The sequence below is a fragment of the Syngnathus floridae genome, chromosome 3 (genome assembly GCF_059516105.1).
Source record: "Syngnathus floridae isolate MCC-2025c chromosome 3, RoL_Sflo_1.0, whole genome shotgun sequence".
Classification (NCBI taxonomy): Eukaryota; Metazoa; Chordata; class Actinopteri; order Syngnathiformes; family Syngnathidae; genus Syngnathus; species Syngnathus floridae.
In genome coordinates, this window is record NC_142415.1 from 6,851,216 (window position 1) to 6,878,947 (window position 27,732).

A 27,732-nucleotide genomic window follows, 5' to 3' on the forward strand; every position below is an offset into this window, starting at 1 on the left:
GAAAGACGAAACGTCTCCTAAGAATGCGCTCCACTTGAGATTGATTCAATGCCCCGAGATACCAAGAAATCAAATTCAATACATGGTATTGCTTAAAAATTATGAAAAACAAATGTGTGCAACTTTACTTGCAGGTGTCCTTACTCATGAAATAGAAATGTTTGGAAACAGCTGGGCGGAGACGGAACCACTTCAGGCTTCGTGTCCCATGGTGCCCTTGAGTTTCCCCTCACCTTGTACAGCAGTTGATGTGCATGTCTTGCTGGTAAGCTCGAGTATTTAATTATAGGAAATAAATACAAGTAAAATAAAGAAGATATATCTAGGGAAAAATGTTTTGTATTAAACTGTGCTCCCTAACAATTGTGAAGTGCAATTGACTTTCATCCACTGTGATGAAAAAAAAAATACATTTGTTAACTTGCTCATGAAGATGGAGCGAGTGAGATGATAAATATCAGACGCTGACTGTGAACTAACGTGAAGTAAAACAAGATTTTATGGACGCAGCACACAAATAATAGAATCTTTGAAATTATAAATCAGCCCAAAACTTCAAACTTTCATTCTTGTCTCACTTTTACAAATTTTGTCCCATTCAACTGATTTCAACTTTAGGAATTTCACATTTTCACTTTTAAAATATCCCAAAAATTTTGTTTTTCCCTTCTAATTTCTACTTTCTTTGACCGATTCAACCTGTTTCAACTTTTAACTGTTCATCTTATGCCAACCTATTCGAAAACTTCCAACTTACCAAAAATTCAAAAATTTCAACTTTAAAATTCATGCCAAATTTTAGAAAATTGCCTTTTCCCCCTTCTAATGTCTACATTTTTCTGACCGATTCAACCCGTTCCAACTTCAAACAACATTCTGTAGAATACCCCGAATTTTTATTGAGCCTCTTCACCCTTCACACGCCATTTCTACAGAAACTGCAAATTATGGTTTCTAGTTATAGGATTGTTGTTAAAAACGTAATTCCTTTTATTGTTCTTTCCATCAGAAAGTGGAGGAAATATGCTTAATGCTGCTAGATCCACCATTTCAGAGCTGCCACGACTTTGTCAGCCCTTTGTCCTACATGGCCAGCTGCTTCAACGACATCTGCTCGTAAGAAAGAAAAAAATTAGCATGTTGCACTTGTCATTTTAAGGTTTTCTCTGACCTGATTGTGATTGTGTGGAGTATTGTCTAACTCAGGGGTGCTAATTATGTCTGGCCGCACATACACAAAACTGGCGCCAACGCTAACAAACTAATCAACGCATTAACGCACGGATTGTAAGCACTGGCTTTTTTCTTTTAAACTAAAGAAGGTTTATGACCATCATTGCTGGACCAAGTAAGAAGCTAAAAACGTGTCACTCTCACACAGAATGGGAGTTGCACTTTTTTTTTACAATGTCATTTATGTCAGTTATGCGTCCTCAAACATCAAACAACTAAAATCGGGTAAATGTATTATATATTTTTTTGTAGTGTAATTTTTTTGGTAGTGGGTAGATCTTTGTGACTTGGTCATTTTAAAAGTAGCTTGCGAGCTGAAAAAGTATGAGCACCCCTGGTCTAACTCATTCAAAGATTCACTCAATCTCATAGCATGTAAATTATGCTATTGTGAGAATCAGCCAGCAATATAAACCCATTAAAAGTTTACCCAACGATGTATTGTACCCTCTGTTGAAGGTCGGGTCCAACCGATGATGCGGTATGTCAAGTGTTTACGGAGTACTCCCGAGCCTGTGCCCATGCTGACCATCCACTCAATGACTGGAGGGACCATATTCCTCAGTGTGGTATGTTTCCCATTTTTGCAGTGTCATGGATATGTCCCACAATGTACAACGTCTTGATCGCTGGCGGAGCTAAAGGGGGGGTTGCAGAGGCACTAACCATCCTGAAATATGCTTGACCACCAGGCCAAATAATTGCCTTTTGGGTATATTCAGATTATTTTTAAGGGATTTTTTCCCACATTTCCTCTTATCCCGTGTAGGGAACACTAAATTAATGTTTATTGGTGTTTTCCAAAGAATTTTGGGGAGGGTATGTAAATGGTATGTTTGTTTGTTTTGCGGATCCTCTGCGATATTCTTGGCCACCCCAAGAAAAAAAATTCCAGCGCTACCAGTGGTCTTGATTGTGAAAAATGCTAAAATGTGCATTTAATTAAGTTTCCATTACACCATCAAAAACGAGGAAATGCTAAGACCAGGTTTAATCAAATTTGTAAATGCTCACTCTATGATTTCTCTTTAACCATTTTAAGTATTTTCTTTATTATTTCTTTTATTGCAACCAGTGAAGGAGTGTCCGGAAGGTCTGCAGTACCTGGAATGTATCAGCTGTTGCCCGTCATCCTGCAAGCTGGAGCAAACATGCATCGATAGCAGGCTGACCTGCCTGGATGGATGTCACTGTCCCAATGGTGATTTGATGTTTCCATTTGTGATTGTTGAAAAAGTGAAACTAAAAGTAGAGCTTGTGTGTTCAGGTTTGATATTTGAGGATGGCAAATGTGTGACGCCTTCTGACTGTCCATGTGAGTCCCGTGGTGTCTTCTACCCATCTGGACAAATCATACAAGAGGAATGCAACAATTGGTAAGGCACATTAGGACTTTTTTTTTTTTTTTAATTTCCATACACTTTATCCTACCAGCCCATGTGCCCTAAATGAAGGATAGACAAATTGGTCTGGGGCTCATCGCTTGTAAAATATGTCTGTCCTAATCGCCTATTATACGAGGTGATAAATGTTTCACTTTGTGTTTCAGCACATGTGTGGCTGGATTGTGGAATTGCACTGAATACAACTGTCCAGGTTGGTCTCTGCCCTTCTTTTAACGGCTCAATTTTTACTAAAAAGCATGTCAAGGCAGCGATTAGTAGCAGTGAGTGAATTTAAGTTTTTTGGGGGGGAACTAAATTGTGGAGAAGTTCATGTGAGGTTACTGGTATGTGTTGCTGGCAAAGTGAAACAAAACACATGTAGGTCATTCATGTTCTGTATTAGCTTTCTGTCTGGTTGATTTGAGGCACAGCATTATATCTTGCAATGTCTTGGCTATTCCATTGTAGCTGCAAATAAGAATATGACCCATTTTCATCAATTTTCTTTCCTCATTAGCCAATTAAAAATAAGCAGTAAGCGAGGTTTAGGAATGAAAATATGCATATGAAGTAGCAAACGCTATCATCAAGTAGAGTTTTTTGGAAGTAATTTAGAAATTGTTCACCTTCCCCAACAGGCGAATGCTCGGTGACTGGCGATATGTATTTCCAGTCATTCGATGGGCGTGTCTACACCTTCCCCGCAACGTGTCAGTATGTCCTTGCCAAGAGTCGCAACTCAAGGAAGTTCACAGTCACCATCCAGAATGCCCCTTGTGGAGCTGTGAGTCAACTGCATGTTTGAGTTCAATTTGGTTTTACAGTGCAAAGAATATCCTCATTTTTTCCTTGACTCTGCCAATAATTTGTCAATATCTTTCTACCAGCATGTCAGTGATTAAATATTTGAGTTATTAAGGTTGACTAATTAAGCTACATTTCCTGTCAATATGGCATGAAAATATCTTTGTTATTCATCGTTTTTTTCAGTTTGTGATATTTGTACAAAAACATTTAGAAGACAAAACATTCAATATAGTACTAATAGTGATTATGATGATAAAACGACTATCATCTCTCCTCAGTGACTATAAATAGTATAATTTGAGGATAAAATTGTTCAACTCTTATTACCATTGTATCCTTATTAACCTGTCCCCTGGGGTCACATGCGCGCCCCCTGGTATCGCGCCTCGTCCCCCCAGGAGGGCCCCCGCCCCACTATTTTAGAACGACTTCAGTACAGTATTTATTTCTTCAATATGTACATGTCATGTTTGTCATGCCATTCTGTTTTGATCGCAGAATCTGGATGGGTCTTGCATCCAGTCTGTGAACTTAGTTATTGATGAGGATCCTAAACTGGTGATTACACTGAGCCACATTGGTGAGGTCTTCATTGCCGGGCAGTATCGCATCTCCCTACCCTACTCTGATGGTAACCCCTCTTTTATTCTCTTCCAATATTGTAATTTCAAGCAGTTGTGCTCTGTGAAAAAATAGCATTGAGTGTGTTTTGTACCGTGTGCATGTGGACACATTGTGCAGATATATGACTGATGTGCAGTTGCACCAAAGTACCAATAAAGTTCTTGACAGAGGTTCCGGTTACAGAGGTTATAATAACATGAATATTGCTCATTTGCACTTTAATGTACTTATCCTTCATTTATTGCAGACAACTTCCACATTCAACAGCTCTCATCCATGTTCCTCCAAGTGAAGACAATGTTTGGCCTACGTCTGCAGTACAGCTGGAAAGAGTTTCGTCTCTACTTGCAGGCCAATGCGCAATGGAAGGGTGACACAGTGGGGCTTTGTGGAACCTTCAACGGCAACATTCAAGATGACTTCTTGTGAGTGCATTTTTGTTCACAAATCTAAGGAAAAGAGAGAACAGTGTGATTTTGTGTATTTTCACCTGAAAACGTGTATACTACGTGGATTGTTCAGATAACTGGATGTACAATGAGCTCACTAAAACCAACATACAGTTCTTGTGATTATAATGCGTTTTGCCCAATTGTCATTTACAACCGAATTATTGTGCAGCTCTAAACATGAACTTTTTTCTCACACTTTCTGTAATGCACACTGCTCGGCTCACACGATTCCTCAACAGGACACAGGTCCTCAACAAGGAATTTACTGTTGGAGGTCCACTGTACCGTGTCGTAATGGGCAGCCGTAAAGGGCGCATGTAGTTCAACAGCTGTAAAAGGATATACATTGGAGTCTGGGACTAGAGGGGATATATATATACAGTATTGCAAGTAACAAAGTGGAATCCACTCACTTACTTAAATAGCGCCCATGCCTTTGATGTTTCTGTTAAATTGTGGAATTTGGTGCGTCTCTTCAAGCAATAATGAGGAACATTTTCTTAAAAAATAATGTGCATAACATCAGTTGTATCGTATGGCAATATGTAGTCGAAGTCATGCTAATTTATGGAGATGACATCAGTACTGTGGGCCACACATGTACCGTATTTTCCGCAGTATAAGGCGCAGCTAAAAACCTCCAATTTTCTCCAAAGCCGACAAAGCGCCTTATAATCAGGTGCGCCTTATATGGACCAATATTGAGCCACTACAGCAGGCGTGTCCAAAGTCCGGCCCACGGGCCAAATATATTTTCTTATAAATGGACAAAGTTTTAAAATGGGCCATTCATTGAAGGTGCACTTTATAATCCGGTGCGCCTTATATATGGACAAAGTTTTAAAATGTGCCATTCATTGAAGGTGCGCCTTATAATCTGGTGCGCTTTATAGTGCGGAAAATACGGTATATGGAACAACAATTTAAAAGCTTTTACTTACTTTAGTTTTTAGTATGTATATACCCAAATAAATTTGAATCATATGAAAAAAAAAATCTGAATTTTTGTCAGGGTTTAAAGTGAAACTCATGTCACAAATTGTATGGAATCATTGTGCATAGATTGAAATATTTCAAGCCTTTGTTACTTTAAATGTTTATCGTTATTTTGGCTTACAGACAATGGAAATGGTTTACTTATACATCTGGAGACATGCTGGCGCAGTACATCGCGATTATTATATCACGATATTATTATTCTCAATTTAGTAAGACAGTTATTGTCTTGGAGATGTCTTTGGAGTTATATTGGAATAATAGCATAATTTCTGAAGGGAGGGGATTTTACTCTGCTTGAGTATGTCACAATACATCATCCATGCATTTTCAACACCACTTATCCTGTTCAGGCTTTTCCTGGTACATCTGTGTGGGTCAGGTGTAATTACTTTATGATATCATTACTTGAATACCAAAACAACTATTTGGGCTCTATTTTCTTATTTTCTTGTGTGAATTGCACATCACATTGGTCATCGGCGCTCTCACTCAAGCATCAGTGTTCGTTATGAGGGCATTGGTGAGCTGGCAAGTGGATAGCACAAAAACTGGGCAACACCGCAGGTGTTGTCAAACACATCACAATTGTCTGCTTACTATTTTTGCACATTTCCAACCTGTTTGAGCAATCTGACCCATGTTATTATTAGTATTTATTATAGCAAATAGGCCACCAATAGTCATCACCTATTCATGTACTCTTGTCTCCCTTCAGATCTCCAGCTGGTATGATAGAAAGCACTCCTTTACTGTTTGGAAATGCCTGGAGGGTCTCGTCAGCATGTACGCCCAGCTTGATCACTCCTCAGCTTGACCCCTGCGACACACACCAACAAGCTGGTCAGTCTTATACCTCTCCGTTTTTTTAAGATCATCCCATTGTATTAATTCATTAGATTTTTTTCAAACTTTAGATAAATATTGATTCTTACATTTAACTACTTGTTAAATGTACTAGTTCAAGTTAGTTTGAAATGGTTTATAGTAGCATTTAAATACGCACTTAAAAACATACATCCCAAATTTCTTTAAAAAAAGTTTGTACAATTCATACATATGTTAATGCCAAATAAATAAAATAAGCATCAATTAATACAGAATTGCAATGAGATAACACACATACACAGTATGTACATGTACTGTTGTCGGTGTTTTTTTTTTTTGTACAGCCTGCTGATCTTTTCTCCTAATCTTATCACCTCCTTTCTTCTTTGTTTTTGTTCAGTGGCCTATGCATCCGAGATGTGTGATATTCTGAACCGGGATCTGTTCTCTCCCTGCCATGAATACCTCAGTCCAGTGCCATTTCACCAGCAGTGCCGTTCAGATACCTGCAAATGCGGAACAGCTTGCCTTTGCTCTGCTCTGGCTCACTATGCTCGCCACTGCCGCCGATTTTCCATAGTCATTGACTTCCGGTCACACATACACGACTGTGGTGAGTTTTGGACACGTTTGTGTTCTGTCATACAAAGATAATAGTCTTCATTTAACCATTAGTGTCCTAATTAGAGGCACCGTGTGATAATGTTTTAAAATAAACTTCACAAGCATCATTTCAATATTCCCAAAATGTTTTTTAGCATTTTCTTAAAAATGTTAAAACTTCTTGGAGTTGACCTTATGACTAATTAGCTGGTCCTCATGACTGTGAGCAAATTATGTTGCGTGCAAATATAGTCACTAGTGAAAATGAGAAAAATAGCTGTCTGCTGAATGGCTCAAACTTTCCATGGATGTTGTCTGTCGCTCTGACTGCAGCGGTCACCTGCCCCATCACCATGCAGTATGGCGTGTGCGTGTCATCCTGCCAACGCCGTTGCTCCGCCCTTTCCTCCTCGCAGCACTGTGGGGGGGAGTGTGAAGAAGGCTGTGTCTGCCCGCTGGGATTATTCTACAACCAGCTAACACACACTTGTGTGCACAGGTCAGGCTGGCTGAGGGATGGGTCAGAAATCAAGACAAGTAATGTAATGAACCTTTACCTTCATAAATATGCTATAATATTGTTTAGTATTACGAGCAGTAATATTACTAACCAACAGAAACATCAAAACTACAACCAAATTTAGAATACTAAAGGCATATGTATGGTCGGTTCTCTTGTATGGATGCGAATGCTGGACAATTGACAGCAGCATAAGGAAAAAACTAGAGGCAACAGAGATGTGGTTCCTCAGAAGAATTCTGAAGATATCATGGAAGGAAAAACGGATAAATCAGGAGGTCCTCGAAATGATGAATATGAAAAGATTACTCCTCAATACAGTACGAAAAAGACAGATGAAATTCTTTGGGCACACCTACAGAACAAAGGGAATAGAACATCCCAGCGCAACAGCAAAGATTGAGGGAAAGAGAAGCAGAGGACGCAAACGACAAATGTATGTGGACAGCCTCAATGAATGGGCAACTCATAAAGAGCTAACAAACAACCAGTTCATGAAAGCTTCGGATGACAGAGAAGAATGGAGGGCCATGGCCGTCAATGCCTGTTCCAGGCAAGACACCTGATGATGATGATGATTACTAACAGTAGTTTGGGAATCAGTTTAATATGATGGTTCAACAATTTTTTTTGTAACCTACCATACTATGCAAAGCCCTCCCATTCCAATCTATTGACTTCGGCGGAAACTGGACTTTTTGGGAGCCCAATCAGTCTGCACTCCCCTTTAGGCTCTTTTGCCATAGGAGATGCACAAGCTTACTTGTTCTTAACTGTCCCACGATTTTACATCCCTCTGCAGCATTGCTTACTATGTGATAGAGTTACTTCAAGGAAGTGACCATGAAACCCCCCCTTTCAGTCCCACTTAGGGTCGAGACAACACAGATATCTGATAACCAGTGGGAGAGAACTTGTAAGACAGAGGCCAATTTGTGGGCCATATGTCACAAAGCCTGGCCATTTACCAAAGAAGAGATCAACTTGAATTTTATCTAACTTTGTAACTGCCTCATGTTGAACATTTTATAACACCAAGCAACTCATAACGTGTCAGAATGATAGCAGTAACTGTTTGTTTACAAATGTATCTGGGCAAACAATGGCCCGAGTGCCGGCCACATCCGGCCTGCCCCAGTCCAGCCCTCGCAATAACCAAGAAGTCTAAGTTTGGCTTTTTTTTTTGGGCAGTTGTGGACGCTATTTTAAGTAGGTAGCATGCAAGAGCTACGATTTGTGTCTGCAGCGTTGCCAAATAGAGATGGTCTCATTATATCTCACGACTTATCCGACTTCTAATTTTAAGTGTGTATGTGTGATAACGACCACTCATAATTTAATTTAAAATGTATGCAGTACTTCCAAATTCTAATAATACATACCATAGTTACATGCATGGCAATTTATTGATGAAAGACAATAGTTTTTTTCTAAATACATAAAACATTTAGACAAAGTTTAGGTTAGCATGTTGGCTTGGCCCTTAGTACCTCATTTGGCCCTTTTGCAAAATGAATTGCCCACCCCTGATCTAATTTATTTACTCTATGAATACACGATAAATATGGACGAGCGCACATATTTCTTGCATTTTTGTCTTGCATCAGACACGTTTCTTTTCTGTCCGAGGTCCGGGGTGATCCATTCCTACACACTCACTTTGAACTTACACAAGAAACAAAATAATAATAAAACGAAACATCTAGTTTTGTTATTGTGAGCTAAAACCTATTAAAGAAAGGTTGCGGTTCACCTTTCACAGGCAACACAAAGACTGGCACTATACTGTTTTTCCTTGGATTTATACACAGGACAATTGTGGCTGCAGTTATTGAACAATTGTTCCAAATTTTATACAGCACTAATTATGAGGTTTACCAAAATACAAAGTTCCTGGTTGTTAGTATTTGTCATGCAGTCACTCCAAGTGATAATATTGTGATTTTCTGTGTGCATGCTACCTGTGTGACGTGTATCAAGAGGACAATGACCTTAGAGCCTGACCACCCAGTGTGGTAAACGAGGGTGTTCTGGCAAAAACGATTCACCCCCTCCTGATCATCCCCAAGGCGGGTGGCCAGGTGCAGCCCACCCCGAGGGCTGCCCCAAGCCACGGGAACACACTGACCCCGGGGTGGAAGGGCTGTGGGTGGGATTGGAGCATGGAATGGGGGTGAAAAGGGAGGTAAAGCCACCCCTAACCCTAAGGCCTGTGCGTAACTCCGTAGCCCAACAGAGCCCAGAGAAACACTCACCCCGACTGGAAGACAGGCCTACGCAGCATAAAATGGATGACAGCTATGCGGGTGGTACACTGTCATATGACTAAAACTGTAAAATTGAGATTCTGTATATGGATCACAAGCACTTTCCAAGATAAAATAACGGATGGCCATTTTCTGAGCAAGCAGCATCAACATTGGCCTCAATGGGAGGTGATGCTGTTGCTAACGCTAGATTGTTCCAGTGAGTTATTTGGCAAGGTTCATTTTCAAGGAAAACCTTCTTGGCAATTGTTCAACTCAATTTGCATTGCATGGACTGAGTAGTGCTATTTGTTTGTTTTCTGGTGATATTGCAGGAATGAATGTCCCTGCACTTTCCTCGGTGCTGATTACGAACCAGGAGACGTGATCATGACATCAGCAGGTGTTCAGTAAGATCTTCCTCTCCATCACTGCCACTCCTTCATGTTTAAAATGGAACTACACCTCATAGATAACACGCAGCACTTGTTTTATATTAGTCTTCCAAACTATATGGTAGCTTAATTTCAAAATATAATGACTGAGGGAGGCTCACATATATGGTTAGTGTAATCGGATTTCGGAGGATTCTTTGCTGCAGGTCAGATTTCTCCAGCAAAACAAAAACAGTGTTTCAATGAGGTTTCATTTCATTTCATGTCAGTCCCACTTGACATATTTAGAAGGCATTTCTTTTTAAAAGCATCATAATACTTCTTCTACCTATGTAGATCCAGCATTTAATGAGTGTTGGATGCTTCAAAACACAAACTGACTCCTGTCCTGTCCCCACACTGAGATTTAAAAAAAAACAAAAAACAATTGTTTAGCTTTTTCTCTTTCCTCATGTGTCCTAATGTTCATCATCATTGTGGCTTTTCTCTTGTTGTCCTTCTAGGCTGTGTCTGAATGGTAAATTTGTGTCACAAACAACAGATGGTGGTAGGTACAAATTGTAAATCACTTCCTTTACAAAAATAATGAACAAAGGGTTTAAATATAAAAATGCAATATTTTAGAAATGCACTTTGTAATCTTATATTAGATCACCTAATGTACCTAAAGTTTTTGGGCCACAAAATTCATGCATTATTACTTCCATTTACAGATGGATTCCTCTTCTTAACATCTTCTGTTATTTGTTCTGTTCATGCAGACAGGTTATGCCCTGAGAGTCAGTTATACCACAACTGCTCTGAGGATCAGAATGGCCTCCTTCCAGGACGAGGTGTGGCCTGTGAGCGTACTTGTGAATCTTACCTCCTCAACCTGACCTGCTCAGCACATGAGCCATGTCTAAGTGGATGTATTTGCCCATCTGGGTGAGTAGTTTTTGAATGTGGAGACGGAAGACAAGGAGGTTAGAGGCTAATGTACCGTTATTGCTACCACTGCAGACTACTATTCTCAGGCAAACCTTAGAAACTAACGTCATCATAGCCATCCAATGAGGGCCTCCAGTTATTTGATCCCGATAATCCAGACTGGCTAGATGCCCAAAAAGAGGGTTAAGTGGTTTTGTTCTGTGAGACCAAGCAAAAAGTCATCATGATAACAGTACACACTAGCAGGAGTTAAAGAAATGTATCCAACTTAATGACCCCTTTGAACTGATTGCAGGGATGACTGGCAGATCCAGACTGTTTTGTGCTAGGGTGAGGAACTTCTACATAAATCAAACCAAGCCAACCAGCGAGCACTCACCTTCAGTCAGGGCATAGTAAATGTGTTGCAGTGTAACCTCATTATTTATATTTAATATAAAACTGTTCACTTATCCAATGTCCTCAGTGGTAGGCCGAGTAATTTATTGAATATCAGAGAAACAGCTCTGTACGCATAATGTCCCTTCATGAGGCAAAAAACCTGGCAAAGAAACCTTGGGCCGATATGCGAATGAAAAAAAAAAGCCCATATATTTTTTACAACCCAAAGGTCACTTGTATTTTATGCAGTGTATTATGGCCACAATTTAACTTTTGCCTGCAATTCTGTAAAAAATGTAAACTTTTCCGGAGAAAAGAAAATGCAAAGGAAGTGAGAAATTTTATAACAGCTTCCCCATATACCAAGATTGTCATTCATCTAAAGTTGTTGCTAAAGTTATGGTGTTTGACCTCTATGTTATTTGTGAATGCACGTGATGAAATTTCTCACTGCCAAACTTACCCCTTCCCAGCAAGAGGCCATGAGTTCCAACAGTGTTAATTGCTAACGTCATTACACAGAGAAAAGGTTAGCCAGGTGCACAAACAGCTCCTAGTCTTAAGGATTCTGTGTCATTTAGAAGGGTGAGTCATTCACTCCAGTAAACCAAGATGACCTTTAAAATGACAAAAACTTGGATGCCATCATTTTATGTAGTTTGTAAAGGGCTCTTGTTGTTGTGAATATTGCCACAAGGTTAACCAAAAGGTTATTTTCCACATCAGGATAAATAGATAATGCATTGAGAAAACTGCAGAAGGCGGTCTTAGTCAATGGTGGTAAAATGTTTCTCTTCTAACAATAATTTATCAGATTGCACATAAAACCACATTAATAATACTTTTCCACAAACAACTTTGTATTTCTTTATTTACTGTAATTGGTTTGATTCTAATAGAGGCTGCAGTCTACACTAACATAATTGTTCTGATAATTTTTTTGTCACATCACAAGTTTTGAATAGGGGAGTTTGAAGGATAAACCATGTGACAATTACATTATCTTTAATTACCGTATTTTCCGCACTATAAGGCGCACCTAAAAAAAACCCAATTTTCTCAAAAGCCAACCGACAGTGCGCCTTATAACCCAGTGCGCCTTATACATGGACCAATATGGATTCGTGGATGAGGACTAATTTATTAAAGTAAGCTTTACGTGTTTATTTTGTGTGTTGTGTGATATTAAAGTTTGAGCAACGTTGAGTTATTGATATATTGTTATTGTTTTCAGGATTTCAAGTGTTACTATATTGTGATTACATTAACGTTTGAGCAACGTTGAGTTATTTATTCTATGCGCCTTATAATCCGTGCGCCTTATATATGGACAAAGTTTTAAAATAGGCCATTCATTGAAGGTGTGCCTTATAATCCGGTGCGCCTTATAGTGTGGAAAATACGGTACATTAAAACTGTCTCGGGCTATATTCTACGCATATTTGGGTACAAACACTAATCTAGATGACTTTGATGTGAGTCATTGATACAACAACTTGGCTGGCGGATAAAGGAAACTGTTAACAGCATTTTATTTGGGGTGTAACTCTACTCAGTTGCATCGGGGGGGGTTTCAGTACGGGTCAATCAGTTTGTCACTTCATTGTCTGCACCCTCACTAGAGGATGTAACTCAGCCGTTGATATTACAAGATACTTATCAGCTTCGCATTGCAGAGCGAGGAGTAAATGGAGGAGTGAATCAGCCCCCCCAAAAAAAACGCTCTCTCTTGCTGTGTGAGAATTTGATTGTCCAGATTTCTCATGTGGGTAGCGAATCTAACCACCTTTTTTTCATCTGTGCTCACTTGTGCAACTTCGCGGCGCTCTCGTTTTTCTGGCATAGTTCCACTCTGGTTGTGAGACTGCTTTGGTTCTTCTTCTTTTTTTTTGTGTATGTGTGGACTATTTACTTTAATAGTTGGAAAAAATGAACACATTTTGGAAATGAAACACAGCTAAGTGTTGACTATTGCTACTAATTACACTTTTGAGTTCTACAACCCATAAGATCAATTCTAATTCTTTCATATCTTGGAAATGAAGATGGAAAATTTGAAGTGTTCTATTGGCCATTTCAGAAAATGACATTTCAGAAAATGACACAATTGTGTATATTATAACATACTACATCAACAAGTTATGAATGTACAAGCTTGGATTATTACTTAAAGAGGGAAATAATTTTAGCATGACTTTTTTTATAAAGGACAATCAGGAAGAACTTTTTAATCACTTTTGATACAGTTAGATTCCTCTCTGATTTGCAGTTTTCAAGTAGGAACTATCTCTCATTCCTATCACTACTGTACTACACTTTAACTTTGAGTTTACCTTCTAAATCTTATTTTTCATCCAGTCTGTCCCAGCTGCATGTCTGGTGCACTTACAATATGCAACACGTGTGTTTTACAATGACTGTATTACAAACACTCCTTGATGGTTGTTGATCAACACTTCGTATATTAGAAGTAAATAGAAAGACGCCGAAGAACACTCATGATTTGTACGACATCCTTTTTCTGCCAGCTTGTTGAAACATGGAGACGAGTGCTTTGAGCCTGATGCGTGCCCCTGTCTGTGGAAAGGAAAAGAGTATTACCCTGGCGACAAAGTGTCTTCCCCCTGCCATCAGTGGTATGTTCATGGCTATGCAGTATCATCTAAAGTCGGATGGAGTTTGATTTTTTTAAATGGTTTGTCTCATTTATTTCATTAATTTGTCATCCATTGCTTATCGAATACATTGAAACAAAGTTAAAGCTAAATCTTAATTTTTGTTGACCTCAAATCTGATACAAAGTGATGAGATAGTCAGCAATGCAAGTGTCCACCTGATATCATAATTATATTATCACAGAGGAGAAAAGGTTTGGCAACAAAGTGGGCCCTTGTATGGCTCTTTGATTCTTTCTGCTGTGGTGAAAGGAGTCCCTCTCCCGGTGATCTCACGCTTTCTTTCCATTTGTGATCCAGGTTGAACATGATGATGACAGCCCAACAGTGCAATGAATAGTGATTCAGCCATTTGATAATTCACTTTCTTTATTCTCATGTAGACAAATGAATGGCCAAGAGATGTGAACAAACTCTTTGTAGTGCAGTGACAAAAAGTTGACCCTGAAACTTTGCTGTCTTTGTAGTATTTGTCAGCATGGGACCTTCCAGTGTGTGTTCCGTCCATGTCCATCCATGTGCACAACTTACGGAGATCGTCATTACAGAACCTTTGATGGCCTGCTCTTTGACTATGTTGGTGCTTGTCCAGTTTATCTTGTAAAGGTACATGAAGTGTTTTTAAGGCTTGTGATTCAGTTTAAACTCCCCTACACCTCACTGCATTTCCCAGTTTTCACTTGACCTCACTCTGTTTCTTAGCGTCTAGAAAAAAAAATCCAAACCAGCTTTCAAAAGTAACGTAAGCAAATATTTGGAAATACGGTATATCCAAATATACCATTTTGATTCATTCATTCTAAGAATTAGACATTTTTTGTTTTTTCATCAATGTGTTTTACCAAAACGTCATGAAGACATTCTTTGATTAATACCAACCCAGAATGAAAATAAATACGTAAAACCTCTATAGTAGCTCTATAAATGATGTAGAAAGGAATTTGCACACTTTATGGCAGAATGAAAACAACTGAGCTAATTTGGTGATTCCAGTGGCCCCTAAATTTATGATCAAGCAACGTAATCCAAACCGGTTATCTGAACCAGAAATAATCACCCATCATTGATTTTAATCCCCATTGAATTTTAATACCCTTGATCCCTTTGAAATGTTTTGCCTGCCGTTGTAATTGTCAATACTTCCATCAAAATGCTTTTCCATCCAAATTATTGTTGATTATCCAATCACAGCACTTTTTGAAATCAAATCAAGTGTTTGATTTGTGACCAATACTTTGCACTTTGTTCTTTATCTGGCTTGCTCATCCAGTCCTCTTTTGTGGGATCTGTGAAATAGCCGTCAATTACTTAAATTCGCATGCAGTATTCATGTATCGATATCAGTGGTGTACATTTCAAACATCATCCATTGAGACTTTGACAGCGATTGTCTTTGTTGTGGTTTATTATTTCCTGCACAGAGCAGTGCCGATATGATTTTCAGCGTGATAGCAGAAAACATTGACTGTTTTGAGAATGGCATGATCTGCAGGAAATCATTGTTGATCAGCATTGGAAGATCCTTCATAGCTTTTGATGATGACACTGGGCAGCCTGTAAGTCACATATTCTAGTTTGGCGTTGTCCTTTATTATCATATTGAAAATTATTGACAAAATTATATTGAAAAATATTAAAAATCTATCAAAATATTTGATGATAATATATTATTTTACAATTTTGTGGCAAAATATGTATATCTTGCAAATCAAATCACACCTAATACTTACTATATGTATTATAGAACCCATCGAGTGTCATAGGAAAGAACCAGAAGATGGTCATCTGGCCTGCTGGCTACTTCTCTGTGATTCATTTTCCAGAGGAGGACGTCACCATCCTATGGGACCGTAAAACCACTATCCACATTCAGGTTGGACCTCGTTGGCAGGTATGTGGCACTCTCCTCATCAAAACACTTTGCGGTAGATTTGTGCTAAGGAAAGGGAGAGCCACTTATCAAGGTTTCCATGCAGAGAATGTTGTAGGCTCATTTTATGCTTGTCATCACATTGTCAGTATAAATGCTTAATTTCAGAGATTCATGAGTTTATTTATATTAGGAAATATATAATCGTCTTTTGATTTTCAGATTTACTGTGCATCATGGCTTGTTCAACTTCCATTTTTGCCATTTCCTGTATACTATGCTGCTACATTTGCATTTGTCAATTTATAGATAACACTGTGCATTTAACCATGACTACGAGATCCACGATGCTGATGGTTGCAACTGTTTTGTTTTATGAAATTGATGCAACAAATACTAGATGTATTTCTTTTTTTAAATTTATAATAACTGATGGAAATCATTGTAATGGTTGGGAGCAATGACAAGAAAGCATTTGTACTCCAAAAGTTTACTTATTGGAGCAGCTTAAATACCCGTACATGCAAAAAATAGATATTAATTGATTTACAACAAGGAACTCCAATCAACAAGGTGAACTGGACATCAAATACAGTACATTCATTTGTTCATTTGTATTTATCACATTGGTTGAAAAATGTGTTAGATTTGAAGATTAAAACAAATACAACAAAAAGTAAAAATAATTTAATATTTGGTTATTCAATAGCTTTGAATTTTTAGTTTGGATTTAGATGGTCATAAAAAAGCACTTCATCTCCCAACAAAGGTTAATTCTGCTCAATGTTGATGTAATCAGGGGAAGCTGAGTGGTCTATGTGGAAACTTTGACATGAAGACAGTGAATGAGATGCGCACACCCGACCACATGGACACAACAACATCACAAGAGTTCGGAAATAGTTGGACAGCAGCTGCGGTGAGTCATTGTGCTGCATTTTACTATGAGGACAGTTTGAAAGGTCATTTCACGATCATGCCCCAAATGATCGTCATCCTTTTATCATCCAGCTATGTTAAAGAAATGTTAATTGTTAATTTGTGTTCAGTGTGTGAATGGTCCAGATATGAGACACCCATGCACTCTGAATCCACTCAGAGAGCCGTTTGCCAAGCAGCAGTGTGCTGTCCTGCTTAGTGAGGTCTTCCAGGCCTGCCACCCAGTGGTAAGTGGTTGTCCAACATGAACTTGCACTAAATCTTCGATCCTACGCTACTTAAACAGACGATATAAGGACCGAACGAAGCTAAATGACTAGAGCATAAACCTTAGCGCGAGCGATTCGATGAATTTCCGTGACCAATTTAAAGTTCACGGAAGCACTTCATCCACACAGTCACTCACAAGTCAAAGAGCATGGCCAGACACAGTAGTAGGCTGCTTTAGTCTTGCTTCCATTCAATTCAGATACATAACATCAAAATAACTTCCTCTATCCGCCTGATATTGTCATCTGTGTATTGCATTTCTTTTAATAAAATGTCAACAGACTTCGATGTGTGGGGAGTGTTCAAGGTGACGGACGGCAACAAACTCTAACCCTAACCCCCCAAAAAACAAAATGAAAAAAAGACTCAATGAATATAGGTCTATTATGAAGTGCAAATTAGATGGTATTAAAGTTACACCCAGGACTGGTTGGGTACATATGTGAGCAACCATTTACACTGGCAAACTCATGTAAAGTCCACAGCGAAAGGCCAAAATTGGGATTCGAACCCTGAACTCCAAACTGTGCCACTGATGTGCGAACCATTATCCCACCATGCTTCTCACACATAAAAGTAAACATTATTAACCATAACATATCTTTATGCAAAACCACTGTTGAGGACTGATTCCTTTGAATAGACTACCTGAGGTGTTTTCTTTGCTGGTAGGTGGATGTTACCTGGTTCTACATGAACTGCCTGGCAGACACATGTGGCTGCAATCGTGGAGGAGATTGTGAATGCTTTTGCACTAGTGTGGCAGCGTACGCGCAACAATGCTGTCACCAGCGTATTCCTGTCGATTGGCGCGCCCCCTCTCTGTGCCGTAAGTTGACAAGTAACATGTACATAAATATTACATATATTTGTCAAGATAAATGCAAATTTTAAAAATTTGATTTCCTTAACATGATAAAATGTTTTATAGTCATACTTACCAGTGTATCTTTATTTCTTTCTGCAGCATTTGATTGTGAATTCTACAACAAAGGTATAGCAGCCTTTCCAATTTGTTTGTTGATGTGAATATGGTTCTACAGTAGTTTCCGCAGCAACGCAGATTAGCGGTACAAGAAGGGGAAAGTGTTAAATGTTAAATGTCAAAGCGAGGTGATTGTCATGGGAGGTAGGCGGAATATATCAGATGCACGGGAAAATAACAAAAAGATTTGATAAGCAAGTATAGTAGCAGAGACGTGACCCTGATGCCTTTTAGTACTGTCTATGCTTGATTTAAGCAATTAATCTGACCACTTCAAAAGAACATAACACATTTCTCATGACAACAGAATAAACCACAGTTTTTTTTTTTTAATGAAACATTTATTTTCAACAACATGCAATAACAGCTTCATTTCTACAGTTCTTGGTAAAGGCCCTTTTAGGTTTCTCCCCTTCAGAGATCGGACTTCGGCGCTTGTTGCCAGCAGGTCCAGCGGCTCAGTATTTGTGAAGCGAGGAAACCTCAGTGACACCGCCGACACCCTCTCACACTTTATGATGACACCAGGCCTGAGCAGAGCCCGACCACATGGTGTGTTTCTCTTATTAACTCAACAGGCTTCACCTTAACCACGAGTCATTAATGGTCAGGATCAACAGTTCATTGCAAGAACTCACCCTTAGGATTTTTTCTCAATTTTGCTTCCATTTTTCTCATAACCTTGAACTGGATGAGTGGTATATAGTTAATGGATGAAAGATCTTGAATTCTACAGAATATAGATGTCAGCCAATAAACTGTTTTGCTTTTACAAAATGCTTCAGAAACCGGTGGCATAGAATTTGTCTATTTCTTTCCCCTCAGACACATCGCGGATATCCTTTGAGGCAGCGCACAGACCCAATTATTTTCTGTACGTGAGCCCCAGTGGCCAGGTGAAGCTGGTCAAGTGGGCGGAAAGCGAGGCTTTCTGGGAACGAGCCACCTTTGTGCTCCACAGGGACACTTGGGTCTCAGGCTATGACTCTCTGGAGTCCCACGCAAAGCCTGGGTTCTTCTTACATGCCACCCTCCCTCGCCTCCACCTGCTCAAATATCGTTACACAGACAGCTTCCGCAAGGCCACTCTTTTCAAACTTGCAGGTATTACTCACTGACTCGCTACAAGACCTATGATGAAACACCAAAACCGATTGAATAATGTGAGAAAATGACAGTAAATAATATATGACACATTTTCACAAGCAAAGACAATGTTAAAAAGAATAACAAGAGTGACTTTAATCTCTTTTTTTTTGTAAACTCAGCAGGCTTATCAGTCATGATATTATTTGTGAGATGACAGAAATGAAGGTCAAACTGAGGTGCTGAATTATTTGCCTTACTGGGTTTTTCAGGCTTCATTCAGCTGACTGTAAGGTCTTGACACCGGGTTCAAATGGTCTCAGTGCTCCTCCTTGGGGTCAAAAGTCAACACGTCTAGCTATATTTTCATTGCAGCTAAAACCAGTGCAGTATTTGTCTTCCTTTAAAGAATCAAGTCTTAATTTTTATGCATACAGAAATGAGACATAATTGCAATTACTGTATTTTCTGGACTATAACTCGCTCCGGAGTTAAAGCAATAAATTCTCCTCGGGTGACTGAGCCCTGTGCATTCATAAGGCCACTTTATTAGGGAATTGCATGTGAGGATAACCGCAGCCAGGCTTTTAAGATCTGTGAAGATAGTTTTGCACACTTGGCAGACAGATTGTATCCTATATTTAAAGAACAGTTTTACCCATCCATCTCATTTGCACTTGCAGACGCTCAATTTAAAGACCATGGCAGTTGTCTAAGGTTTGAGAAATCACATTGGCATGATGAATTAATTAGTAGTACTCCTCCCACAATGCAGAAAAAGAACTGCCTGGTAATTTCACCCGTTTGGCAGACACAGTCCTGGTTGCACCCGGTTAGTAGATCAGCATCCACATCGGTTTGTGGGCGCAGTCTGTTTTGTGTCTATTTTTGCATGCTCAGAATTTCAATAAATATTTTGTCTTTTTCATGAGGCTCTGGCCTAGATGACCTGCCTCGTCCACAGTGCCAGTGGAGATATGACTCCTGCGTCAGCCCGTGTTTCAAAACTTGCAGCGACCCATCAGCAGAAGCCTGTGTTGCCATCCCACAGTGAGACTTTATCTAATTTGTTCACGCCAACCGTCGTAGTCAGGAGGCATACTTTTGTTACTATCATCAAAGCAAGCGACTGGGTGTCATGCATGCGTGGGTTTACTCCAGGTACTCTCCCACATTTAAAAAACATTTATGTGTTAATGGTTTGGAAAATGCATGGACCGACAAACTCTTCAAATTGTCCAAAGGTGTGAATGCTATTTATTTAGTATGAATGCTTGTTTTTCTGTGATTGGCTGGTGACCAGTATAGCGTTTTGAGTTTTGACCAAAGTCAACTAGAATAAACTCCATCCCAGTCTTAGGAAAGTTATTTCCTTTGCTCTATTAATCTGTGCTTAAGGCCGGACTGGTTTTCTATAACATATTGTTTTTCTGAATTGATCTGTATGTTGATCAGAGTGGAGGGCTGCCTTCCTGTCTGCCCCCCACAAATGGTCCTGGATGAAGTTACTCGTCGTTGTGTCTACATTGAAGACTGTGAGTAGAATCATTCTTGATTTTACTGATATGTTTCTTGTATGCAAGTATTGATGTTAATTTGCAATACTTGACTCCATTGCTAAATGAAGTGGTCATCCTCTATATCGGGGGCAGACAACCCCGGTTCTCAAGGGCTGGTGTCATGCATGTTTTCTGTATCTCCCTGTTGCGACACACCTGATTCAAATGATCAGGATTGCTATCCAGCTTCTGCAGACCTTGCAAATTTTCTGACCATTTGAATCAAGTGTGTTGCAACAGGGAGACATAGAAAATATGCAGGACACCAGCCCCCAAGGACCGGAGTTGCCTAACCATGCTCTCCTTAGTCACAATTTGGTTTATTAAAGCCTAGCACTCTGAAATGAATACAAATTATCAGTGGTACCGTATTTTCCGGACTATAAGGCGCACCTAAAAACCTAAAATTTTCTCAAAAACCAACAGTGCGCCTTATAGTCCGGTGCGCCTTATATATGGACCAAATTCCTAAATTTAAACTGGCCCGAAGCATTGTGTCATGAAATCAATCATAAGTGGCCCGCTGAAGGCTATGAATCATGAATCAAAAAGGCTATGGATCATTATTTTGTGATTATAAAGTAATTTGTTGCATCTGAAGTTTAAATGAAACAGTTAAAATGGAGAATGATTTGATTTGGATTAAAAATCTGACATGATGCATTAATGGTGTGCCTTATAGTCCGGTGAGCCTTATATAAGGATACTGTTTTAAAATGGGCCATTCATTGAAGGTGCGCCTTATAGTCCGGAAAATACGGTATATCCTAGTGTGTATACATTTTCTTCTTACATGCTCTTCATGATTTGGGGTTTAGGTATCAAAGCCCCAGTTATTTTGCCCATCATTCCAACCAGTGCCATAACAAGTTCTGGGACTATATCCTCTGCGTTGACCACTGCATCACTCAAGACCACCACTGCTCCATCTGCCCCTTCTTGGTCTACTCCAACCACCAAAATCACCACCACTGTTCCTGCTGTGAGCACACCCCCACTAATTTCTGATGAGTCAACTCAACCGACCATCCCCTCACCTGCTGCACTCCCTGAACCTTCCAAAACAGCAGCACCTCTTGCACCATTGCCTCCCACTTTAAGGCCTGAAGTGGATGAACCTCTGTCCACTCTAAAAGTCACCAAAGACCATACCGCTGCTGAGAGTGCCACCATCAGCCCCTTTGGATCCAGCACCTTCAGGTTTAGTAGTACTCCCTTTGTAATCACTTCTCTTTTCTGGTTAACTTCCTCCACCAGGCCCACTGACTCCCACCGTCCTCGCTTCACCACAAAAGCCACGCCCACCACAACATCAACCACTAGCTCTTTTGAGGGGGCAACATCCGCTTTTCCACTTGCCACTGAGAAGTCCACAGAAACAAAGCCTCCATTTGTGGTGTTCCCATTTGGAACCACTTCTCATACTCTGCCAGTTTCAGAGACTTCAACAGTGACAGACCGGACCACCCTACCCAGATCTACTGACACTACATACACTGAATCGAGGAGCACAAAGCCTTTAACACTAGGGAGAACTCCTCCAATGTCCCCAATCGCACCTGCCACTCCTGGTTTACTAAGTACAGCCTCTTCAACCACTTCCCCCGTGTTTGCGCCACCTCCTTTCAAAACAACAACCGCATCAACAGTCACTTCACCAACAACCACAGAGTCAGTCACTCCAGTTGAACCCTTTAAAACCAGCACAACAACACAGTTAATTAAAAAGACTATGACTCCCCCCGTTGCTGAATTCACCACTGAGAAGGTAATTTTAACCACCCCAGCTGCTCCTGAGCTACCAACATCATTGCCAGTCCATTTGGCTTGGACTTCAACTGTCCCCAGTCCTACCTCGGCAGCCTCAGACCGGAAATCAACTACAAAAACAACAACTGTACTTGACTCTACCATGTCCAAAATAACTGCTGCCACCATATTACTGACTGCTCAGCCACTCCCTAAATTTACAACCACAATTCCCGGGTCTACTTCAATTCAGTCTTCAACTTCAAGACCTCCAACAATAGCTGTAGCCACCACTGTGGCCACCAGTCCAATTTTATCTACAAAGTCAACTGTCCCACCAGTTAGTCCCAAGGAGACAGTTCTTCCTCCATTATCATCAAGCTCCACTACGCAGACCTCACCACCATGGCGTCCTCCCCATTTCCTTACCTCTTCCAGCCAGTTGTACAGTCATACAAAAAAGACAACACCACAGCGCATCTCTCAAACTGTTCCACATATGGTCAGTTTGACTAAAACAACAGAAGTACCTCGACTTCCACTGCCAAGGCCAGTCATCACCTCTGCTACAGCGACTGCAGGGACCACTACAACTGCTAAGGCTACATCTTACAGGATGCCCACTACAGAATTTAAAACCAAGACACATATTACTTCAGTGCGTCCCCCTAAACCCGAAGTTCCTGATACTTTTCTCACAATCGAGCCTACAAGTCCTGTCACTGTAACCACCACCCTCAGGCCTGTTACAGTACAACCAGTCGCAGTGACAATGCATCCAGTAACGAGAAGCGTGGAATTTACAAGAGACACAACAACGCCAATTTCATCTGTTTCTCTACCTGACATAACGTCTTCAACATCCAGAAAACCAACATTCCCTATCAAGGTCACCACACAGCTTGCGTCAACTGTAAGATCTACATTTGCTGCAACAACTACAACTGCAACCACACAAATGACCTCTGTTAGACTGACACAGAGAGTTCCAGTGACAAGAGTTACACCCAAAATCACATCAACCGAGAGGCCAATCACAGCAAGGGTAACTATAGAAACAGGACCGCTGACAGCAACCATCAAAACAAGCAGTTCACCAACTGTCGCGCCACAGCCAAGTAAAAGAACTGTATTTGGAGCTCCATCTCCAACCACATCCACATCAGCAGAATCATTGACCTCAGTGAGCACAACAACCCCTGCAGACACAACAACAATGCCCACCTCAGTGGCCCCACTTCCTATGCCTGAGGCAACCATACCAATCTCTGGCCTGACAACCACAAAATCTGAAGCGGCACCAGGCATTTCCCAACCAGTAACATCTCCACCACTTGATATAACCATCCAGACTCAGAGACCTGCTATTACTCCTGCTATATCGTCTATTCCTGTAACCAAAACAGTCCAAACAACTGTGCTGGATAGGATGAATCGTACCAGTCCTGGTGTAACAACATTGGAAAAATCCAAGCCTACATCAGATAGTGTAACAGCCACAGCTGTATCTGTCACAAGACTGTGTACGGTGGGTTCACTTTACAACATCCATTTATTGACCATCTTGCCATGGTCCTAGATAATTCTAGTAGATTTAACTGATAAAACAGCAATCGAAAAGGAAGCAAAGAATTCCTAAACAAAAAGTTTTACATTATTTTTGCAGTTGTTGAATAAACCGCACAAGATTTGAATGTTCCTACTCTGTTTATGTTTTTAAATCAGCCTCCATATGCAGAGATTGTTGATGAGTGCACCAAGTTCATCTGTGTGGACAGCCAGCTCGTCTTGTTCAATAAGTCTCAAAGCTGCTCCTTCTCCTCTGAGCCGATGAACTGTGGCCTTCTTGGTTTTGCCATATTGGTTAATGGTGACAAATGTTGCCCCCAGTGGGACTGTCCATGTACGAAAAACACAATGATTGATTTATATGTACGTGTTGAGTAAGCAGATTCATGATGTCACTGTTTCATGGTTTCTGTTGCAGGTCGCTGCTCTGTGTTTCCAGATTTGAATGTGATCACATTTGACGGAAATAGTATTGCCATCTATAAAGCTGCCTGGTTCATAGTGAGTCAGTTACCCAATGAGACGGTCAGTGTTTTGGTACAGGAGTGCCCTGCTGGATCAGACTCACAAGTAAGCCATTGTCATACATAAAGAAAAAAACTATTGTCAATTTGATGTGAATAACTTTTTGAAATGTGAATGTCTTTTGAAGCTTCGGTGGAATTTTACAAACTTATGTTTGGTAACACTCAACATTACCCATAATTTCGACCACATCATTATCGACAGGCTCCAGAGGAGGGTAGGACAAAGTGGATTATTTGTTCTTGATACATATAGTAACTCAAACATGAGGGCTGGAAGGCTCCAGTATGAAATCGAACTATTAACACTAATAAATTGCACATGTTTCCTGCAGCTGTATGTCAACTCACGATATGCCAGGCCTCGTTTTAAAAAGCTTGGTTTTGAGATCTACGACACGGGCAACATGTATCTAATCCGAAGCCCTACTGGTCTCAAGCTGCAGTGGTATCACAGCACTGGAATGATGGTGATCGACAGTGGAAGCCCCAGCTCCAGCAAGAAGCTGCCTACTGTGGGCCTATGTGGTATGAACTGGCTTGAATAGTCAAGTCTGCAGTGTACCCAACATGATTTCATTTTGCATCAATTAACAGTTCTAAGATCCAAGATCTATTCAAGTTTCCTTTTTTATGGAACATTATCACAGTCAAAGGCAAGAAAAAGGGATAATATTACGAATATTTTTTTAGTAGAGCTTTATGGATACATTCTTGCTTGACAGCAAGTAGGGTCTGGGTTACATTATTTCTCTATGCTTAATGTGGGTTTACTCTTTATATTTCAGTTTGCTTCCCAAAGTTCCAAATCATGCATGTTAGTTGTCTGCTGAGGATCCCTGTGTGTGAATATGTCATTGACGCCGGTCTCCCTCATCTTAATGAGGAAAGAATATATCATATATTAGTAGTTATCACAACTCTATTATCAGTCAGTATAACACATAACTCATGAAAACAGTGAACAGTGAAAACTCGTGCTTAGATTAGGGGTGTCCATCCATCCATCATCTGTGCCGCGTTTCCCCACGAGGGTTGCGGGCATGCTGGAGCCTATCCCAGCAGTCATCTGGCAATAGGCGGGGGACACTCTGAATCGGTTGCCAGCCAATCCCAGGGCACACAGAGACAAACAACCATCCGCACTCACACCTAGGGGCAATTTGGAGTGGTCAATTGGCCTACCAAGCATGTTTTTGGGATGTGGGAGGAAACCAGAGTGCCCGGAGAAAGCCCACGTGGGCACAGGGAGAAAATGCAAACTCCACACAGGAATGGCCGGAGGCGGAATCGAATCCGCACCGTCCTAACTGTGAGGTGGACGTGCTAACCAGTGTGTCACCCACTGTGCTGCCCCTATTATTATTATTATTATTATTACTATTATTATTATTGTTATTGTTATTATTATTATTATTGTTATATGTCATTAAGCTTTTATGTGTTTCTGCATTGGCACGCACACTCACCCTGTAGGTTTCTGTGATGGAGATCTAAGCAATGACCTGACTCTGGCCAATGGCACCACTGTGGGGAGGAACGTGGATCCATCGCTCTTCATCGGTAGCTGGGAGGTTCCCAACACGACTAGCTATGTCAGTCACAGTCGACGCAGAGAGTTCAACTGCTCCACCAGTGACTGCTCACGGTGCCTGGTCATGGTGCAGAAACCGGTCTTCTTCCCATGCCATGCCTTTGTAGGTTCACACATTAAGCAAGTAATTTACAGAATTGTAGTTTCTCAGCCTAAATCAAATTAGCCAGTCAGACAGGTGACCACATTATGACATCAATTGATTACCAAGAAGAATGAAATCATGTTTTTATTCGTCTAGGTTTCCCCGAGTACTTTTTGTGAGGTTTGGGTCCAAGATGTGGAGTATGTGAACAACCAGTGTGTGGCACTGGCTGCCTACGTAGCCTCTTGCCACAAATTCAACGTCTGTATTGAGTGGAGGAGACCAGATTACTGTCGTAAGACTGAATCCCCAAACACATTCACCTTCAGTCATTTTAATGTGTTTATTTACCATAATTGGGTTTTCTAATTCCCTTGTCATTATTTTCTTTACTGTTTTTTTTTTTACCATAATTGGATGTTTTTAATGTATTTGTCTTAGCAATTAGGTCATATAAACATGTTTTTTCTGATTTCTCAAAATTCTGAAAAAAGTCCCCAATTATTTTCAAATAGTACATTTAAACTGTAAATTTACCTTTCAAAGTGGCAGATGCTGTAGTTGTCCAATTGGGTAGAACAACTAACAAGATAATTTATGACTTATTTAATTTCCTTTCAGTCATACATGAAAGTTGCAATCATTGCAGCCATTTCATAATTATTTTATGTAGAATATGAATAATTTCAATGCAAAATATTATTGTGGTATAATTACAAACCCACAATGCCTACTTCTTGTGGCGTCATTTACCAAATGAGAGGTCTTCACAATGAAAATATATGAAAGTGGCCTTCAAAACTTGTCAAAAGGTATCAAATTTGTATGCCTTCATCTGTTAAAAACATGCATAAAGATGGTTTGTGCATCTACAGAATTCACTTGGAAACACTGTCCAGTGCATTCTCTTTGTGTCTCTCTTCCTGTAGCCTTCATGTGCCCTGAAACGCTGCGATATCATGCCTGTCTGCCGGTCTGCACAGCTCAGTCATGTCCAAACCAGAATTCTGATTTAGACCCAGACCATTGTTCAGGCCTCACTGAGGGTTGTGCCTGCCCGGAAGGAACGCTTCTCCATCGGCCATATACTGCCCTCTGCATACCCCCCAACAAGTGTGGTAAGAGTCCCTATAGCAGTTTGTATGGAAAACGGCATGTAAACACTTGGATTTCTCAATTGTGATATTTGTGTAGCCTGCACTGACAGTTCTGGCATTCCACGTGCACACGGTGAGGTGTGGAAGGCCTCAAAGGACTCCTGCTGTATGTACCGCTGCGACAAGGACACGGTCATCCCTGTGGAGTACAACTGTTCCACCACGACGGCGCCTGTGTGCCAGCGAGCAGGAGAGGTGGTCGTCAGCCTGGCAGATGACACCAGTTGCTGCCCCCGTAAAGTCTGTGGTAAGGCCACAGAGGAGTGTCCA

At 40.4% G+C, this 27,732-nt stretch overlaps 1 protein-coding gene across 1 annotated transcript in view; it reads left to right on the top strand.

The window, feature by feature from the left end:
* The window catches only part of otog (otogelin), a 42,731-nt gene that overhangs the window by 5,205 nt on the left and 9,794 nt on the right, over nucleotides 1-27,732 (top strand). The window contains exons 7-42 of the mRNA XM_088371024.1: nucleotides 135-265; nucleotides 1,010-1,116; nucleotides 1,693-1,802; nucleotides 2,309-2,434; nucleotides 2,501-2,609; nucleotides 2,783-2,829; nucleotides 3,257-3,402; nucleotides 3,924-4,056; nucleotides 4,297-4,474; nucleotides 6,216-6,340; nucleotides 6,726-6,938; nucleotides 7,262-7,427; nucleotides 10,030-10,104; nucleotides 10,593-10,636; nucleotides 10,851-11,016; nucleotides 13,929-14,036; nucleotides 14,543-14,681; nucleotides 15,497-15,631; nucleotides 15,820-15,966; nucleotides 16,745-16,864; nucleotides 16,995-17,111; nucleotides 17,827-17,983; nucleotides 18,122-18,148; nucleotides 18,521-18,691; nucleotides 18,965-19,243; nucleotides 20,158-20,275; nucleotides 20,681-20,760; nucleotides 21,603-24,061; nucleotides 24,259-24,436; nucleotides 24,521-24,672; nucleotides 24,755-24,844; nucleotides 24,962-25,154; nucleotides 26,103-26,323; nucleotides 26,462-26,600; nucleotides 27,235-27,423; nucleotides 27,500-27,709. Of these exons, the coding sequence (XP_088227150.1) occupies nucleotides 135-265; nucleotides 1,010-1,116; nucleotides 1,693-1,802; nucleotides 2,309-2,434; nucleotides 2,501-2,609; nucleotides 2,783-2,829; nucleotides 3,257-3,402; nucleotides 3,924-4,056; nucleotides 4,297-4,474; nucleotides 6,216-6,340; nucleotides 6,726-6,938; nucleotides 7,262-7,427; nucleotides 10,030-10,104; nucleotides 10,593-10,636; nucleotides 10,851-11,016; nucleotides 13,929-14,036; nucleotides 14,543-14,681; nucleotides 15,497-15,631; nucleotides 15,820-15,966; nucleotides 16,745-16,864; nucleotides 16,995-17,111; nucleotides 17,827-17,983; nucleotides 18,122-18,148; nucleotides 18,521-18,691; nucleotides 18,965-19,243; nucleotides 20,158-20,275; nucleotides 20,681-20,760; nucleotides 21,603-24,061; nucleotides 24,259-24,436; nucleotides 24,521-24,672; nucleotides 24,755-24,844; nucleotides 24,962-25,154; nucleotides 26,103-26,323; nucleotides 26,462-26,600; nucleotides 27,235-27,423; nucleotides 27,500-27,709 (7,305 nt within the window). The remainder of the gene's footprint in view (nucleotides 1-134; nucleotides 266-1,009; nucleotides 1,117-1,692; nucleotides 1,803-2,308; nucleotides 2,435-2,500; nucleotides 2,610-2,782; nucleotides 2,830-3,256; nucleotides 3,403-3,923; nucleotides 4,057-4,296; nucleotides 4,475-6,215; nucleotides 6,341-6,725; nucleotides 6,939-7,261; nucleotides 7,428-10,029; nucleotides 10,105-10,592; nucleotides 10,637-10,850; nucleotides 11,017-13,928; nucleotides 14,037-14,542; nucleotides 14,682-15,496; nucleotides 15,632-15,819; nucleotides 15,967-16,744; nucleotides 16,865-16,994; nucleotides 17,112-17,826; nucleotides 17,984-18,121; nucleotides 18,149-18,520; nucleotides 18,692-18,964; nucleotides 19,244-20,157; nucleotides 20,276-20,680; nucleotides 20,761-21,602; nucleotides 24,062-24,258; nucleotides 24,437-24,520; nucleotides 24,673-24,754; nucleotides 24,845-24,961; nucleotides 25,155-26,102; nucleotides 26,324-26,461; nucleotides 26,601-27,234; nucleotides 27,424-27,499; nucleotides 27,710-27,732) is intronic.